Raw genomic sequence first — 19914 nt, 5'->3', positions numbered from 1 at the left:
GCTCATGTGACCTGACCTGTGACCCTTGGTGACCTGACCTGTGATGTGACCTGGTATTGTCAGTGACCTCTAATAGCAACATATCTACTAGGCAACTGACGCCCTATCGCTGATTCTCGACAAAATGCGTTTTCCTCGGTGTTATAGCGCATTCCCTAGAAGAGCCGTGAACGGTGAAACATTTCATCTTTGACCTGACCTGTGACGTCATCGGTGACCCCGAGGTCAATGAAATTTGGTTTCCCTCAACAAATTTGACAGGCCCTTCGAACGCCGTTTGCATTTTGCGGATCCGTCCAGTAGTTTCGGAGATACGAGGGGGGGGGGCGGCAAAAAATAGCCCCCCCCCCCACCAGGTCGCGTTATAAACAGACCCCACCAGGGCGCGGGCTAGGCCGCTGACCCTTTCTCAAATCTGAGAACTTCATTCAAAGAGCCTTGGGAGAGGTATCGAATGCCTTTTTCCCCGGCGCTATGCTCTTTTGGTTCCCGAGTTATGCACAGATTTCAGATTTGTGCGAAATTGTCATAATCTGGAACATTTTCGTGATAATTTTCCTTTTTGTTACACCCAGCGACCTCGGCGATAACGTGATAAAGGCGACATTATAATCCTGGAAGATCTCATAGCAAGCTGAAGTGGTGTTGATTATAGACATAGTTAACCCGCGCACCGACGGGGGGGGCGGATATCCGCCCCCCCCTGAGGTTTTTCGCGAATAGCGGGAAAACCGCGGCGCGTAGCGCCGCGAAATTTGGTATGACTATAACCTCATCAATTTTACACATGGTGTGCAAGTTTGAACCTCCTACCTTTTAAGGTCAGGTCACCAGGTCACTTTGAATGACCCAACCTCAAGTCACTTTTTTGCAACTTTGTCACCGTGCCAGAGCTACAGTAGATGTCGGAGGCCTTTGAAAGTCGCAGGATATTATTAGGTCATTAGTAGCTACAATTTGTATATCTCGGAATTTTGATATCGGTGACCTAAGGTCAGGTCAATTTCGCGACCTCCCCATTATAAGTCAATGGGGGAAAAATCAACTCCCTGTTTTTACCACTAAAACGGGTCGGAATGGCCCCATATACCATACATGACTTCATATACGATCAACCTGCACTACCTTGAGGTCTGTTTTGCTGTTGGGCAGCTGTGAGGTCATGTGACGTCATCAAAGGTCACCAAAGGTTTTTGGCCAATAACTCCGTACAGGAACAAGATACAGACGCGTGGATGGTCTCATTGTGTTCAGCTCGTCAAGACGCATCGAATGATATACATGATGACCTCGAGGTCACGTGACCTGAGGTCAACCTTTGACCTTGACCTTTCGAGGTCAACATATATATCATTCGATGCGGATTGACGAGAGGATCACGATGATGCCTTTAGTTTGTTCCTATCTTGACTAATTCGAAAGTTATTCGAGAAAAACTCTCTCCATATCTAGCGCCGCCATTTTGACTTTTTCGACCCCTGTGACGTCATCTTTGACCTGACCTGAAAATGACCTGTGTAAAAATTGTAGATCTTGGCCGTGCGTATCCGATGCCGTTTACCGCTTGTCGCTATCTTGCTTCGTTTTCGAGATCTCAGGGGGGGGGGGGCGGTCATCCGCCCCCCCCGTCGGTGCGAAGTTGGTGCAGACCCCCGTCGGTGCGCGGGTTAAAGCATAGACGGTGGTGCAGCACGGCCAAAATACGATGCACAAGAAAAAAGATTATCATGTCTGAAATGTATTAGAATAACTTCTTTCGCTCCACAAGGCATCATTCATCACGCCACCCACCTCAATCATATATGAACACCACGACTGAGTCCGACACATTCCCAATACCGGTACCTAAAATCCATGAAAATCGAAATCGAAGCGGTAAGATATATGGCACGCGAACTGCTAAATATGGCCGACAACATTGCGATGTACCGTCCGGCAACTTTTGGGCGAGCGAGAATAAAACAGCCCCGCACGAGTAGGCACGTGCCTAGTGTTCAGCCACCCCGAGCGAGCTCATGAGCGCAACACACGGCTGCCCATATAAAGAACATACTCGGTTACAAACTCGTGCATGCGCACACAAATAAAACACCATAAAAAGCATATGGCTCCCATGTCGATATCCGTTCTGAGCCAATTATGGCTACCAGCTGCAATAACCAGCACTTGCCTATATGTAGATGGCCTCTCTTACTCGAATTCAATAATCGGTCGTTGCCCGCAACGAAGCGAATCTATAGAGAATCAAGCTGGTGTCACGCCGGCAGCAAATTGGTCGGATTCGATGAAATCGAATCGAACTGACTCGACTTGACTCGCTTCGAATCAACTTGACTCGCACCGGCACCAAACCGGAGTAGAGCTAACGATGAAATTGGGACCACGAAAAATACGGCATTGAACTAACCCGAACTCCTATCATGCTAACTATGTAGAATGAGAATAACCTAGCTGTTATGAAGCAGTTGCATGAAAAAGATAAATTCGGCATAAAATGGTACCAAAACAGCGCAGATTGAACATCGAGCCGACGCTGCATCTTTCACAGGCCAGCCTCATTCAAGCACAAAAAAACACCACCCTGCTCACGCCGATTTTACCCGCGGCGACACGAGAGGCAATATCGTCCGACGACATGGCGGCGCCGGACCCTCGAGTACAGCCGGCCTAGCGTCGGGCACGAGCACACTGGAAACACGTGGCAAACGTGGCGCACGAGGCGTTCGTGCGGCACATGTTGTGCCGCCGCCGGTGCGGGTCCTGGCTGCGGGCGCGGGCGGCGCGGTCCGAGGCAGCGACAGGCGGCGCTCCGCCGAGGGGAAGGAGCCCGGTTAGCAGCTGCACCAGTTCCGGTCCGGCTGGCCGTCACCGACCACCAGCGTGTCCAGGTCCTCATCCTCAGACGTCATGATGCCGCTCTTCTCGTTGGTAAGGATCTGGAACGGCAGCGAGACGTGATCACGGGTCCCTTCCGTGTACAGAACGGGACGGCGACCAGACGCGCAGGAACGCTATAAAAGAACTCTCAATGACTGTATAAATATACACACAAAGAAAGGTCTGGCAAAACGGACAGTTGCTACTATAATAAGCCATGTCCTGGCATTGTCTTATCAACCAACCGACAAATAGCAGTTTTGTTTATGCTTTGGATAAGTCATTACAGTAAAACTTCCAAAAACTATGTTTATCTTTCAATGTCATTTTGATATCGGCAAAGAAAATGACAAGTTACATCTAATTTGTCGTTGAATAAGATATAATTTTTCCTCTCGATATACATATCGAAACGACGATGTAAGACGCGTGTTTTACTGAACACACTGGCCTATACGATGCTTGCCCTATGTCGAAAGTCATTAGCACAATTTACAGTAGGTATAATCATGGATGATATAACACTGGATTGGTGTCTCGTGGAAATTAACATTGGGATCCGCGACATTGGGATCAGGCCTGCCATCTAGCGAGAGAATTATCGTAAGTTAGGAGCAAGCCGAGTGAACGCCATCTCTCAGCATTATGACACACGTGGGTGTGGTGTGTTAGTTGGCTTGAAGTGCATATTCCCACGAGTTGGAGATAATCTTGCTGGACCTGAGACGACAAAATACGTCTTAAATGCTTGAAAGCCAAAAACGTCAAGCAGCCTTTAGGTAATAACGAAAATAAAATGCGTAAGACGGTGTGTATGGCCCCCGGTCGACAGACATGGTAGCCCAAATCTAGTCGGATATGAAAATTCTTCTAAATCCATAGACTTTAATGCTAAATTGACTATATTTGAGAGGGTTTCGTAAAGATACATGACCAGATACAGAAAAAAGCGAGATGCTATCTTGTAGATTAAATCGTCTACTATCTGCGACTTTTGAAGTGTTTTTCAATCTGAGGTACGGAAATCGTGTTCCCAAGAGACTGAAAGTAGCCATGCTTTACATTAGACCCAATGGCAAAAATTCGGAATATGACGAAATTGGCCATTTTTACGTCTGATTTACGAAAATTCTAGACAGGATATATAAAAACCCGAGATGCTATCAGGTGGGAAATTTCATTGTCTATTACCGCTTTTTGAAGTGTTTTTCGATCTGAGACCGGCAAATCGTGTTCCCAAGAGACTGAAAGTAACCCTGTTCTACAGCAAGACAATGGCGGAATTCTAATATTTGATGGAAGATATCTTACGGAATAATAACCTTACTACTAATTGCAATGCTTCATTGGAAAGCTCAACACTGGCACTGTCATCGGTCTTTGCATTGTTATTTCACAGAACAACAAAAAATAACGTTTTGAAGCCTTTGAATATTGACTTACTTTTCATCGACGGGCTCGATCCCCATCACCACCAACAATTTTCCGGGAAGTCAGGATTTTAGAGATATTTAAGCAGAATTGCAGAGCTGTGTTAATACTACGGCACTTAAATACACATTTTAAGAAAACTGCTTTTTTCTTAGCATGAGTTAGGTCTCAGAAACAACAACATGTCGATATAATGAGGAAAAATAAGTGCAAATGATCGCGCAAGAGAGTATCCTTGGCTCCCTAGCAACCACCTAGCAACGTAAGGCAAAATAGTAAACAACTCCTGTTGATATCAGGTACTCAGCCTTGGAAGCACAGTAGACGGTCACCATACTGGGCTTCATACTGAATTTTGCATACCAGAATGGATGTTTCCAACTAAAATTATTTTTTCGCGAAATTTATCTTTGTTGCCCTACTATTTTTCGTAAAACCGAGATATACAAACTTAATGATATCAAAAATAATATTGTGATATTGAAAACCGCCATATAAAACAAGATAATTGCTGAGATCATGCCTACTAAACTTGGTCCTACCCCCTAATTCAATATAGGTACCCTGACTCCGCAATGGCTGGGCCAATTACAGTAAAACTTCGTCAATAGTTAGGCACCCAGTGGCCAATGCATTTCCATGTGTCACTATGGGGGTGCTACTGCACGTGCGCACGTGCGGGGTGCCGCTTCCATATCTCAAGAACGGCTGGGCGGATAACACTCAAACTTGGTACACAAATGTCACATCGATGCTCGCACTGCATTGATCAGTGCTTTACATTGGTGCAGAGCTGTTAGGAAAACGATGAAATGAGATGCGTGGTGTTTATGCCTTTCTTTTCCAGCAGCTGATTGATTCGCAACAGGAGATCCTTGTTTGCGAAGGCTTCGTCTCCCTTTCCCACCCCTTGTTTAAAATAACATTAACAATGTACGAAGAAGATTACACATAAAAGTTGTTTTAGGCGGCTATCTTGGGCCAGGGCTGCGAAGTTGTAGTCAGAGCCAGCGGTTCTGTTCCGACTCGGAGTCGGTTGATTTTTAAAAGCTGTAGCCCGAGTATGAGTCGAACGTCACCGAAAAGTCATCACTCCACAGACTTACCAGGGCTGCAGGCGGAGTCAGAGTCGGAGTCTGTGCGAATTGACAGTTCTGCCCGGAGGAGTCGGAGTCGATATTTGGATACCGGAATCGGAGTTGGAGCCAAAGTTACTGAAATTTCATCGATTACGCACCACCGATTGGGTCCTTTTCATAGAGCGTCTTGAATGACATATTGAGCGGCAATGACGTTAGCAATTCCGTTTAAGCTTTTCATTAGACTTATAGATAGTACCTACTTACGTTCGTTTTGTTCTTTGATCGGACAATTTGTTTGATTTAGGCCAAGTAAAGACTCATGGGAAAAATAGCGAAAACGACACGTGCTGGCGAAGTCTCCAATAACTCCCTGTTTCACGATTTAATGAGGAAATAACATGGAACTGCTTATCTTATTACTGACCCTGCACATAAATATATTAATTTCTTCGCTTTTACTGACATATAAAGACATAATCTTTTGAAAAATTGCACAACAAGCCTGCTACTACACCACACTCCCGTGTGTCACAATGCTAATCAGCGGCGTTCACTCGGCTTGCTCCTAACTTACGACAATTCTCCCGCTAGATGGCAGGCCTGAGCTCAATGTCGCCAAAAACTGCGAAGACACCAATCCATTATTATCTCATCCATGGTATAATGAAGCCGTACAAAGCTGGGTCACGGGTTTCGATCCAGATAGCATTGTACCAATTGGGTGAATGTTATTTCGTCTAGTCTTAACGTGCGTTAAGGACCAGTATTTCCATCGTAGCGTATGTTCGGCCGTCACGGAGTACGGCAAACTGGTCACTGGTCACTGGTCAGTGATCTAATGATACTGATGACAACTTGGTACATTGCGGAACGCTGTGTGCACAAGTTAACGAAAGATTTTATTGGATATTTTTACATTTTGATATAGTTTAACGACATATACCGGTCAAAAGTGACGCTGCGTAGTTGACTTATATTGTTTTTCTGACCTTTACTGGCATTTTTGCCGAACGATGTCAAAATTGTACAAGTGGGTTCAATTTACTCAACCCTATTGATTGGCATTACAGACGTGTGAACAGTGAGCAGACTTCCATCGTGACACCAGCTAATGAAAAATCGATGTCGGCAAGTCACTGGGCCAAGCCGCGGCTTTGACATTCCCCTAACTACATCCCATTTACTTGCCTTGGCGACAAGGAAGTTGGCTGCCTCTTCGATGCCGGTGTATTCTTTAGCCGACGTCTCGAACCATCCCATGAAGCCGTGCTGTTTCGCCCATTCAGTCAGTTTGTCGGGCGTGGTCACTATACCCTCCTTCGGAAGATCGCTCTGTGAAAATGAGAGGAATTGTCAGCAGCGATCGTTAATAAAATGGAGACTGCTTTTGGGTTGCTTTTTGGACAGTTTGCTTTTGGGTTAAGCATGCAAGTGCATAGCGTCATCGTATATTAACCCTCGCCTGCACAGGCCATTTTACGTCCTTCGACGGCACAAGGGGGGGGGGGGGGGGGTGGTACGACCCCACCTCGCGTTTGGCCCCTGATCAAGCTAGAGCTTCGCGGAAAAAACGAGCGTGTTGCCCGTCACGAGAGGAAGCCGATGATACCCAATTTTAAGGTCCTAGGTCATCGAGTGACCTTCCAGGTCAGGTCAATGACCCGAAAACCGGGAAAATCGGGACCTGTTAGAAAGTCGTAAAGTGTGGCTGCTATGTGGTTGTCCGGGGTGCTGATCACGAATATCGTGTTAGTTTTGATCAGAGATGATGTCTTTAAGCATTTAGACCAGGTTGGGTTAGGTCAGGTCAGGTCAACCGGTAGGGGTTGTGACGGGTATTCGTATTACGTGTCAACCGCCTCTGACAGCTTCGTAACATGTTACGAAGGCACCAAAACTACCTCGTAAATGTTCAAATGGTTGCTAAATTCGAATTCAGCTCCAAAAACTAGCCTACAAACATGTAAAACTCGAAAAAGTGAACCGAGATCACCCGAGGTCACCAAAGGTCAATGACCTGACCTGACCTTCAGGTGACCTTCACACCCACCCTAATGTATGGGAGCAACATCAAATCACATGTTTGAACGTTTGAAACCACGAAAAGCTTGCAAACGCGCGGCTAATGCGAGCCGACATACGCCGAATCGCGATTTCGGCCAAACATGGTCACGGAAAAGAGGTCACAGGTCAAAGGTCATTGGGGTCAGGGTCATGAAATTTTCAGGGTAGGTGTAAAATTGATCAATGCGAGGGTACTGAAAGTTTCGTCGCGACCGGCCGCTTTTTACGCGAGTTATTCGCGAATAACCTTGGGGGGGTGCATCAACCCCCCCCCCCCCCCCCTGTGCCGGCGAGGGTTAAAAAGACAGGGATTAGCGGACTTCCAATGTGTGGTGATTGGTGATGGGAGAGTAGTTACATCACCCACAGGCTTGGATGAAGTACTGATGACCTCTGCGACCTAGGTCCTGATAGGTGCTCGATTACGCTGGTGACAATAGGCGTCAAATTCACAACCTTAAAACATCACTGACAATTCAGAAGCGAGGTCAAAAGAACTCATCTGATGACGCCGGACTTGGTGGAATGACAAAAGCTCTGCCATCGTTTTCAAACACATTCTAAATAATCGAAAGTACCCTATATAGAAGGCTGGGTTGATCATAAAACAATGCCATGTCGGTGGGAGGGTTTTCGTTGTTACAAGACGCAGAAATACTTGACGTGATGGATTTTGGAGCCACGTGTATGTAGAGTTGTAACAGCGCTTCCTTATCCCGCGCCGGGCCGGTGCTCTGAGATTCCGCGCCGGGCCGCGGGGGGTGTTTGAACACCCCCCCTTCTAACTCGGCTCCTGGGCCACGTAGCGACACGCGGTAAGCGGCAATCGAAAGAACGTCAAAAATAAGGACGAAAACACTTCAGTCATTTTTTGGGTCAGGTCAAAGGTCAGGTCACCAGAGGTCACCAAAGGTAAAATGTTGACTATTTCAACATTTTGGAAACTGCCAATGGCTATCTCGGGAACCAATAGAGCTACAGCGCCGCGGAAAAGCGCATTCGATAGCCCTTTTACAGACCTTTCTGAGTAATGTTCTGAGATTTGACCTCAGGTCAACAGTTTAGCCTCCAGAGGGCAAAAACTCCAAAAATAGGCGTTTTTACGAAAAAACGTTTTTCGGCAATAACTTTTGACTCAAAGGAGCTATGACATTACTTTTGCCAGCATCGTGTTCCTCTCGTCGAGACGCGTCGAATGAACTATAATTTGACCTTGAAAGGTCAACTTGAAAATTTGACCTCAGGTCAAGGTCATGACCTGACCGGAAAAGGTCATGTTGCATATCAGTCGATCCGCAACGTCGAGCCGAACACATCTAAGGCGTTTCCAGCGCTCTAGCACTTCTCTTTCAGAAGTTATCATCGAAAAACTGTTAGATTCTGTTCGTGACCTGAGATGACCTCGGGGACATAACGAGGGGCCACAGTTGCCATTTTCTGGTTCAGTGTGTCTATTTTACCTACATCTCGATGTTTGAGAGTGTCTAGAATAGCGTTCGTGCAAAACAGACGCTTTTCAATTTTCTCCCATTGACTTATAATGGAGAGGCCGCAAAATTGACCTGACCTTAGGTCACCGATATCAAAATTCCGAGATATACATTTTATAGATAGTGTTGCTCTAATCAATCGCTGAAAGTTTCCAGGCAATCGTTCAGTCGGTGTAGCTATGACGAGCATTCTTATTTTTTCTGAGGTGAGGTCACTTGGCGTGACCTGGTGACCTGACCTAAGGTGACCTGGGTCTGAAATTTTCACAACATGTGCGGAAAAGATGCACGAACAGGTGTGCCAAAAACGGCGGCGGGAGCGCCGCCGTTTTTGAGATATCTGCGAAAAAACGCAAAGGGGGGTGTTCAAACACCCCCCCCCGGCCCGGCGCGGGTTATAGGGCATCATGCAATAACCCGGTGATCTCACGAGTTACAGTGATTCGACATATCTGAGTGTATGTGTAACCCAGCAGTGTGTGCGGCAGTGTGACCTCCAGCAGCGTCGTCCGGTGCCGACGACCGGTAGCCAGTAGCCACCCTCTCAGCCGCAGGGCTTGCTCGGCAGCCGTGCCGTGCCGTGCCGGTCCACGGGGCTCCCCGGCGCCAGCGTAGAGGGTTTGGTGGGACCGGTGGCCGGCCGGCCGGCTCGTGCCATCAGCCACTGCTCGCCGCTGGTGGCAGTTGGCACCTCTGCCGTGCCCTCGAGCAGTGAGGATGGCCGCCGGTCGTCGGGACCGGACGACGCTCAGCCGCGGCAGATTGCCCCGGCTGCGGCTTTACTGTAGCCCTCCGGCCGGCGCTTTTTATTGCCCCGCCGACCAGACTATAGGGTCGAAATTCCGGCTCCTGTCGGTGACGGTATATTGAGTCGCAGACAAAACAACGCACGGTAGCAGCCAATTCATTCGTTGATTTATTCATTAGCTCCGTAACGATAGCGCTTATTGAAACAAATACAATTTCGAGATCGAAGCAAAATGTGATCGATGTTCATTTCTACTAGAAGTAATTGATTGCCTTCATAGCAGGGAAACTCCTGCTGATGCACCGAAAATGTCAAATACCGATCAAATTAGTTAGAATTCTGTGGGCGGCGATGTGGGGCGAAATGTGAACGATCTTCACCGAGCAATGTTAAAAATTCAATGAAGCAGTATGTTCGGACCCAGGCGATATAAGAGCGGTAAAATGACGTTTTGATTGGTTGCATTCGTTCCTTTTGTTTGTTGTTCTTTCCTTTTCATAAATAATCAATTCAGTGAGTAGCATTACTCTTCAAAAAAGCTCACGGAACATGTGGAAGACGATGTGTTTTGCGTTGCTTTTAAACTGCGCCGTGCTGGTGGTCTGAGTTTTCCGTGTCGTGCTGGGGGAGGGGGGCGTTTTGACGCCCACCCGTCTACCTCGGCTCCTGGGCGACGCAGTGACACGCAGTAAGCGGTATTCGAAAGAGTGTCAAAAATAATGATGGAAATACTTAGGTCATCTTTAGATCAGGTCAAAAGTCAGGTATAGTTTGTCTATTTCTACAATTTTCGAAACACCCGACGCATAACTTGGGATCTAATAGAGCTCCAGCGCCGCGGAAAGGCGCATTCGATAGCTCACGGCCACGTCATTTATCTTCTGAAATATGGATTGATTGATTTTTGATGAGCAGAAGCAGAGCTAGAGCCAAAGCCACCAGGTCAAGGTGTATTTTGCCCGGAGACGGAGCCGCAGCCCGCAGGGGCATTTTACTGGGCGTGAATACTCAACCAGAGCCGCAGGCAGTTGGCTGTGTCTGCGTGAAAGCTGTCTAGATTCTGTTCAGATGAGGATAGAGATACGGTAACGAGCCTGACCAGGACCACAGTGAAAGCCGAAAGATGTATCACTGGTCCGTGAAACACGTCATTGGTAGTGGAGGAGAACGGAGGACATTTGTGTTTTTACACATACATGATGTGTAATGCTGGACGGCGGAATAATGGTGGTTACTGACATTCGTCCCAGCCATTTAAAGTTGCGCCAGAGCGGGAGTTAGCCACTGCGCCTGTGGAAAGAACCGGGGGCTAAAGACCAAAGTAACTATCTCAGTAAACCCGAAAACTGGGGAACTTTCCAAGGAAAAGTGTTCGAGGTTTCAGTCATGGGTATGTTCTGTTTCTGAAGCTTAGCAACGATTAGCCAGACTACGAAACTTTGAATGTAGCTTACATGTATCGTCACCCTTGCCGCTGCAACTTTGTCTATTGACGTCTTCTTTTCGATCACTCCGTACTAAAAAAAAATCGCCAGTCAAAGCCATCCGTTGAGATTGGTAAACCGTACATTACTTAAGCGATGGGCTGTACGCCAATGACCCGCTTATAAATGCGTGCTGGCTCCAACTATCAGCCATACCTCAGGTGCTTGTCCTAGCTCCATGTGTGTTTGCAGGGCGGTGATCTCACCTTGTTTGCCAGCAGCACGCAGGGCACGCAGTCGCCGTTAGCCAGCTGCACCTTCTGGTCCAGGTCGTTTTTCCACTTCATAACGGCGTCGAAGGTGACGGAGCGTGATACGTCGAACACGACGAACGCCGCCACCGCCTCCTTGTAGTAGACGCGCGTCATCGAGCCGAAACGCTCCTGGCCTGCGGACAGCCGGCGCGGCGAGGTCAGCCGGCGCGCCGACAGGTAGGTGAGCGATGGCAGCCCCACGGACGGCCCGGGCCGGCCGACCGTGGCATGCACCCGACGGGACGCCACCCCACCCGCCGCAGTGAAATGAAAGGTCGAGATGGATCGCGGGGAAATACAGCATACCACCCATCTGAGGCGAGCACAGATCGAGCCACTCCGGACTCGCCGAAATCGGAGTGATTCGCCGAAGCGACTGTGTCTTAACCAATTAAAAAGGACGGCTTCTGGAGCGTAAATTGAGAAAATTCAGCATTCGTAGAGAAGGAATAAATTTCATCGCTGTCTTTAATTTCAACTCAACCGAGATGGTTTCCTTTCCTTTCCTTTTCTTCTTATTTATTGCGTTTGCGAATTGTGAGATGTCCAAAAAAGGTGCTCTCTTATTTAGATTACAGCCAACCATTTTCGCTGAGGGCGGGAAACTCTTGCAATAACATTATCAAGTGAGTGGAAAATGCACGACGTGTAAAACAGCGCTGATGTAAATAATAAAAATAATAAAAACACCCTAGCATGGCGGCGTAATGACCTTCCTCACCAACGTGCGAGTTAAAATAAGCAGTTACTCCGGGCCCATCGAGACCGTGTTCAATGTTCCAAAGAGCGAGCTCAACTATGGACCCTATTGCAGCCTACACTGTAAAAATCTTCATGCATGCCTCCAAAACACGAAACTTTCTGACAGCTTAACAAGTAAGTTACATAAGAATAATACGGTTAACGCTGTTCGGGTCTTAGCATCACTATGCCCACCACGTACTATGTGTCGCCATGAGTTGAAAGGTGGTGCAGAATGCAAGAGCCGCTCGCCCGTCTAATCCAATTAGTGTCATGCGGAGCAGCTGATGTCGATAGCGCAGGTGTAGTTACCTACCACCTACCTTGGTTGTTTTCTCGTTCCGTGATTATCGCCGGCTCTAATACGGTCCCATTACTGTAGAAGTAGATTCACTCGGGTACGGGCCGTGATTGCCGACGATTAGAACGCTCCGTCTGCCTCTAATAGTGCTACCAGGACCGCACTACTTTGCAGCTCGCCACCGCCGCTGGACCCACCTGCGATATCCCACAGCTGCAACCGCACGGTGGTGTTGGGGTCCCAGTGCAGCACTTTGAGCGCAAAGTCCACGCCGATGGTGGCGCGATAGTGGTCCGAGAAGAACTGGTGCACATAGCGCTTGATGATGGACGTCTTTCCCGTGCCGAGCTCGCCGATAATGAGAATCTTGTAGAGATGTTCGCGCTTGTTGCCGACCTGCCGAGGGAGGTCGGTGGTCAGGGTGGTCTGCTTGGGGTGCAGGGGGCTGGGGTCAGGTTGGTGGGACGATCCAATTAGGAGTAAAAATTTTGGTTTTAGTTACCATCAATACTTTACGTATCCTGTTTTCTCCGGTGTCATTGAATTATTTGTGATGTGTTAAGGTACTTAACTCATGGATGTCACGTGTTGTACTTTTATTTTCTAATAAAAAACAAAATTTGTTTCCAAATACCCTGGTGAAGTCCCATGGACGAAATATAGGTCATGGTTCAAGTTTTTCTGGTGTTTTAATTATAATTTTTATGAATATAATACGAGCCAATACTATGTCATTATATAATTATCTAAAAACTTTAACGATCATTTAAGTAGGTATAGGCAATGCGTAATCATAACCTTCCAGGCGGTGGGGGGGCATTTTTTTGCCCCCCCCCCTTTACTTTTTTCGATATATCTCGAGAACCGCTGCGCCGATCGTCACCAAACTTTCAGTACCCTCCCGGGAGCAGCTAGCGCACATGGTGACCAAAAATTTTTCCAAAGGCTATGATAGGTTGGCCGCTAATGACGTAAGAGTGACGTCATTTTTGCCATTTTCGACCCAAAAAAAGGTTTCGCGGGAAGAGCTGTCAGGCCTACAGCTTTAGAGATACAGAAAAATAATTTTGACATAAAAGGTGTGGAATCAAAAGGGCTACAAAACTGCTATTTCGGTTTTTCGAATTTTTTGGATTTTGACCCCCAAAAATCAAAAAATAGATTTTTTGAATATAATAGCCAAAAAATCCAAAAAGTTTTTTGAATTTCGAAAAAAAACCGGAATATATGTGATAGTCCCTACCGCCTTCTATCTACATACCAAATTTGAGATCGATACCTCGTTTTTTGGCCAAGTTATAGCGAAAAAACTGTTCAAAATTGATGACGTCAAATTTTCAAACTCAATTTTTAGCAATTCTAGACCTCGTAACGCAAAACAAAGACCACTATTAGACTCCCCGTGACGAGCTGCATCGAATCGATACCCATTTTATGCAAAATATTAACTTTGAAATTTGACCTTTTTTGACCTGACCTTGACCTGACCTCGACCAGAAAGTGACCTAAACCGTACCTGATGGTCTTATAACCAACACCATTGAGTTGGAAATGAAAAACTGGCCATAAAACATGCATCACATAACCTTAGTAAAGTTGGGCTCATGTGGTGACCCTTGGTGACCTTTGGTGACCTGACCTGTGACCTGACCTGGTATGACCAGTGACCTCTAATAGCAACATATGTACTTGACAACTGACGCCTTATCGCTGATTTTCGACAAAATGCGTTTTACTCGGTGTTATAGCGCTTTCCCTAGAAGCCCTGTGAACGGTGAAACATTTTATCTTTGACCTGACCTGTGACGTCATCGGTGACCCCGAGGTCAATGAAATTTGGTTTCCCTCGACAAATTTGACAGGGCTATCGAAGCCGTTTGAATTTTCCGGATCCGTCCAGTAGTTTCGGAGATACGGGGGGGGCAAAAAAGTGCCCCCCCCCCCACCGCGTGGAAGGTGGCCGGTAGGCCCACCGCCTGCCGGGATAACATCAGCGTGACAATCATGCCCATTATGTTTTCACATAACCACGTATGCCATATACCATTAGAATGGCTGTAGGACGACAAATACCGAAGCATCCGTACATTAGAGGCTCAATGTCTAAATATAACCTTCTGCACCATACGTGTCGGAAAAGATCAACATGTGCATTCTGTGGTTCACGAGGACTGGCGCCTCAGCTCTTCTTATATAACGGACAGCGCTCGACGCTGGTTGGTCAGGAAACATGCATAAATTTCAAGGTCGAATGTCCTGTCATTGACGGTAAAGGCGGGCCAGCATACAATCATTGAATAGCGAAGCAGATGTAAACGTTTTTCTATTGCCTCTCCATCTTGTTAGAAATACAACACCACCCTTGCATGCACGTTAACCGATAAAACGTTCACCTAACTCATTTAATGTTCACACAAAGATGCATCATGATCACATTGATTTACTTCCCACATAACTGATATTGTCCAAGTTGTTTATTCCTTTACTGGTTAAGGTTGGCATGTGTCATTCATCCGTGCTAATCATGCCAGCATCTTTTCGTAAGTGCATTCCAGTCACGTCTCAGGAGCGCCGCTTCAATACACCCCCTCCTATGGCTGATATTACTATAAGCTGTTGGAATTCACCAGAAAACCATTCGCTCGCCCGTCACGTCGGTCGCCGGTGATGCTCTCTGCCGTTAGTGTGATGCCCACCAATGGGATCGGCACCAGCCGCATACATACTTGATCAGCGCGAGGGATATCGGTATCAGATTAGGCAATGTCCAACACAACGGGACCTATTAATCGTCCGACGGTTTTTGCCCGGAACTCCACCCAGCTTGAGCAGCCATAAATGTCGAGAACTATAAAATTAAAATGGCACGTCTAATGTCATCTGGAAAGTTTCTGATTGCCTGTTTTGATGGCTGATTCAATTTTAAAATCGTCAATTGAGGTTACACAAAGGCACTGTCTATTGATGTCAATAGTGAACCACGAGGTGCTGGGAAACCCAATTCCAAACAAATACCCGCCCAAAACGCTGGAAAAAAATAATAGGCAATTCTAATAAACGAAGGCGATCAAATTTATGCCAAAGTGACGACATTTCAGACAATAGTATGGATTTATGAAACCAATTATCCAGTACCAAGCGGCATCGGTCTATTATTTCGTATGTGGTTGACATCCACGCTGTCCCACTCCCATGTTTGGCATTTGGCAGGATAATGCAATTATACAAATGTATATCATTTTCAGTGCACTGCACTAGTGCCTGAAAAGCGTTTCACGTCAAGAAGTTTCTATTTGGTGAAAGGTGAAGCTTTCGCAACGCTGCATTAGTCTAATTGCACGACATCAAACAGCTGTATTACTAACTAGATTAGCATTTAGCACAAAAATGGGAAAGATCATAACATGAAAATAGCGCAGTTATCATATTCCCAAAAGGTCTCCCTCCCAGAAAATTGTCCCGGCTCTAGCGTCGCCATTTGCCGGTGCCAGGTCGGACACCTGTCTGCCCCGTGCGCCCGCGCTGCAACTGTGCAGGCTGCCGCCCAGCTTTCCTGCTACTACGGCAGTGACCGTGGGACGGACGGGACGGGACGGGTGGACAGGAGTCACCCGCCGCCGGCGGTGCGGGCTAGCACGCCCGCGGTCCCATCTTATGTAACCGCAGTATATGTACGACCGTCTGGGAGGTGCTCGCGCTGCCGTGCGGCCGGTAAACCCGCCATCCACTGCCCGGCGTGCTGTGTCACGGTAGTAGGGATTGCAGCGCTACGGCGGCGAAAGCAGTGAACAGACGCACTGGCGCGACGAAAGTGGCGCACAGGAGACGAATGCGGCAAACAGGCGGCGCCTGCTGCGCATGGACGTGTGTTTGAGGAGTCCATCACTCCTCAGCCGCATGGGGTCGTTCAGTGACTGGCCCGGCTCTCCCGTAAGCCGCTAGCTAGTGGTTGAGCGCTAGCGCTGTAGTGGAATAGGCCAGACTTAACCGACCTGGAGTACCTTATCGTGCATGCGGAGAGGGTTCGACACGGACAGACATTTGTGACAGAAGGTCGGGCATTACGTCTCGGGCCATAAACTGTACGGGTGGGACGGCACGTCGGAAGAGATACATATACGGCCGTCCGTGTGTCGGGGTCCGGCCGACAGGAAGGATCGGATGTATCGATGGGCACAGATGGGACGGCGCGATAGCGCACAGTCGCCAAAGACCACCGGCACGACTAAAAACTACAAAGGAAACCTAGTTATTATGAAGCATTCTGATGCCTATACATGTGTACAATCTACTCATAATAGAGGGGTACCGAATAGAGGTGGCAAAATGTGGACCCGAGGACCCGGTCCAAAGAACCAGTCTGGACCCATACGGGTCCAGACCGGTTCCTGGAAATTTTCGGACGGGTCCAACCGGGTCCTACCATAAACTGTACATCTTGCACACTACACATTATTGCAAAATATGAAGTGAATGAAGCGAATGTTTCTTGGTACACAGCAGCTCATGAGTATTCCCAGTGAGAAATAGGCTGTTTTACATGATGCAACTAATGATACCTACAAGTAGTTCGTATTAATTGACTTTGGGGAACCGGGTCCAACTGGTTCCGATTCCAACTAAGGCCGGGTCCGACTGGTTCCAGAAATGTCCAGCCGGGTCTGGTTCGAGTCTGGTTCCCAAAATTTTCATCTTTTGCCACCTCTAGTACCGAATGTTCAATTACGCTACCGAAATATAACCTAAGAGGCTCATAGGCTGCGGCAAGTTAAATCCTATCGGTTTCTGAGCATTTGCTCTTGCGTGATCCATGCAGGTTTTATATCGTTAAGTTCTGTGCATTGTCCTGCATATTGGGTGAGCCGATAACATGCAACAGCCTTGATTATGCAACAGCCAAATGGCCGAATCGCCAACGTAACCATAGCTCAATAAAAATGAAATGCTATTCTAAAATAAATGTGCTTTCTTGCCAAAAGGATTATTTAGAGCTACTTCGTTTTGATTTATGGGAATATCGAACAAGCTTTCATGGTAATTATTGTTTCTTTCTGTAGCTTCCTATAAATACCTATCGTCTAGCTGCGTCAAAGGAGCATGCTTTGGCCTAGCAGACTGCAGGCGAGTAGGGCATTTTCGTAACCCTCAACTTCCTCAGAGGAGCGGGAAAGGAGTTTCTCATCTCAGCCGGTAAGTTCCGAGGCCAATAGACCTAGCGAGCAGACGCTCGTGGCTGCACAAAAATGCTCGTACTATGCAGACAGATTCGCATCAGTCCTTACAATTTGACTGTTATGGATATGGTTCGGATAGGTTGCTAGATTCACCAAACTAGGACATAACAAGTCCTAGAAGTAAATTTTGAGGGCAAACTTTTAAAATCCTTTTTGAAATCCTTTAAAAAATGGCAATATTCGTAAGCAAACTCAAGACTGTAAAATCAATCACCTAGAAGAGCTGTTTGAATACAATTGCAGGTTCAATTGCAATTGTAATTGGGTTCAATTGCAGGCTAGCTGACCATAGAGTCAAGGTCAAGGCATAGAGTCAAGGTCAGGTCACAAAGGTTAGCCGATAGGTCAATTTGCAAAAAGGGGGCAATTATATTCCAGTAATATAAGAACGTAATTAGCAATTTTAGAAGGAGTATTTAATGGTGTATATTTAAAAAATGTTTATTTTCGTGGCGTTACACTGAACATATCATTCAACATATCATACATATCATTCAAATCGTGATGGGGTAAAGATGCTTTTCTTGGGGGTGTACTTGCCATACTGTTCACACCAAAATTTTGATAGATTCGTTTACTGTTTGGCTAAGTTGAAAACGATAATGGATGATTTTGAATCGCCGTATGTATGCATTCTTGGTGATTTCAATGCTGACATGGTGAAGGCCACTGAATTTGGCAAAGAGTTAGAATCTTTTTGTAATCAGTCTAACCTTTTCGTGGTCGATGCAATGCATCTTCCAGATGACTCCAAAACTCACCTAAATGATGGACATGGTACGGAATCATGGCTCGACCATATCGTCTGCACTGAAGGTTTCTTAGAGCTTGTGAACAATATCATAATTGATCAATCTATTCTTAGCTCTGATCATCTCCCTGTTATGATGAAAATCAGGTCTCAGGAGGGGGTGAGTGATCTCAATACTTCTGTGCCCTATGTGGATCAGAGGTGGGTTGTGGAATGGGATTCACTAACTGTGGAGGATTTGTCTGCTTTTGAAGTTGCTGTCAAAGAGAATTTGGATAAAATTCGCGTTCCTGGTGAATTGCTTCACTGCAGTGATTGCTCCTCTGCTGACCACCATGATGCTATTGCAGCGTATTATGATCAGGTGATTGCCTGTTTGAGGGAGGCTTCAAATAGGACGATAGGCAAAGCGTTAGCTTGTAATGCAAGGAAGGTTGTACCTGGCTGGAATGATCTCGTCAAGGAGAAACATACTTTATTTAGGGATGTTTATGCATTATGGGCGCTGATAGGCAAGCCTAGGGGTGGCTATATTTTTGATCAGATGCGTCTCGCTCGTTCACGATTCAAATTGTCACTTCGCTACTGTTTGAGAAATGAGAAGGAGCTTCGTGCAAAATCTCTCGCTGATAAACTTTTAAAGAGCCCTCAAAGCATGGCTGACTTTTGGAAAGAGGTCAGGAAATTGAATTGTTCTCCTCCTCTCGCACCTTCTGTTAATGGTGTGTCGGGTGAGGCTAATATCGCAAATATGTGGAAAGACCACTTCTCGGAAATTTTGAACACAGTTCAGAATAACGAGAAGAGAGCCTCTGTCGTGCACAGACTTTCAAATGTTCAAAGCGCATTCCCATCGTTTTCAGTCGCTGAAGTTAGCAAATCTATTGGTGAACTATCATCAGGACGTTCTAGTGGCAAGGATGGTTTATGTTCCGAACATTTTAAATTTGCCGGCCTTCCTTGTGTGATTCATTTGTCTCTGTGTTTCACAATGTTTGTTCGTCACAACTTCTTACCTGCCTCTCTCACGAATGTTTTGTTAACCCCGATTGTAAAGGACAAAATGGAAAGTTGAATGAGAAGGATAATTAGGCCGATAGCTGTTGCAAGCGTTTGCTCCAAAGTCCTGGAAAGAGTAATTCTAAACCGCTGCTCTGTGCAACTCGGCACTGGTCATCACCAGTTTGGTTTTAAAGAAATCATTCGACTGATATGGCTATTTATGCTTTGAAAGAGATCACTGACTATTATTTGCGTAACAGTAGCCCGGTGTTCATTTGCTATCTCGACGCGAGGAAGGCGTTTGATCGTGTGAACCATTGGACTCTGTTTGAAAATTACTTGACAGGGGTATTGGACCCCCACTTGGTGAAGCTAATCTCTTCTTGGTATAAGTCTCAGGAGTTTCAGTTCGTTGGGGCAAGTCGTATCTATAGGATTCCATGTGTCTAACGGTG

At 46.6% G+C, this 19914-nt stretch overlaps 1 protein-coding gene across 1 annotated transcript; it reads right to left on the bottom strand.

Annotated features, from left to right (window-relative positions):
* Positions 1-1725: 1725 nt before the first annotated feature.
* LOC122391144 (ras-related protein Rab-32-like) lies at positions 1726-12868 on the bottom strand (the record flags this gene model as incomplete). The annotated part of the gene is made up of 4 exons (XM_043384818.1): positions 1726-2936; positions 6579-6722; positions 11383-11564; positions 12670-12868. Coding segments are annotated over 4 exons (630 nt in total), but the record flags the coding sequence as incomplete, so codon positions are not given.
* Between the last annotated feature and the right edge of the window lie 7046 nt (positions 12869-19914).

The sequence above is a fragment of the Amphibalanus amphitrite genome, unplaced genomic scaffold (genome assembly GCF_019059575.1).
Source record: "Amphibalanus amphitrite isolate SeventyFive unplaced genomic scaffold, NRLGWU_Aamphi_draft 000423F_arrow, whole genome shotgun sequence".
Classification (NCBI taxonomy): domain Eukaryota; kingdom Metazoa; phylum Arthropoda; class Thecostraca; order Balanomorpha; family Balanidae; genus Amphibalanus; species Amphibalanus amphitrite.
The sequence above is the reverse complement of the archived record's forward strand: the minus strand, read 5'-3'. Positions and strand labels throughout refer to the sequence as shown.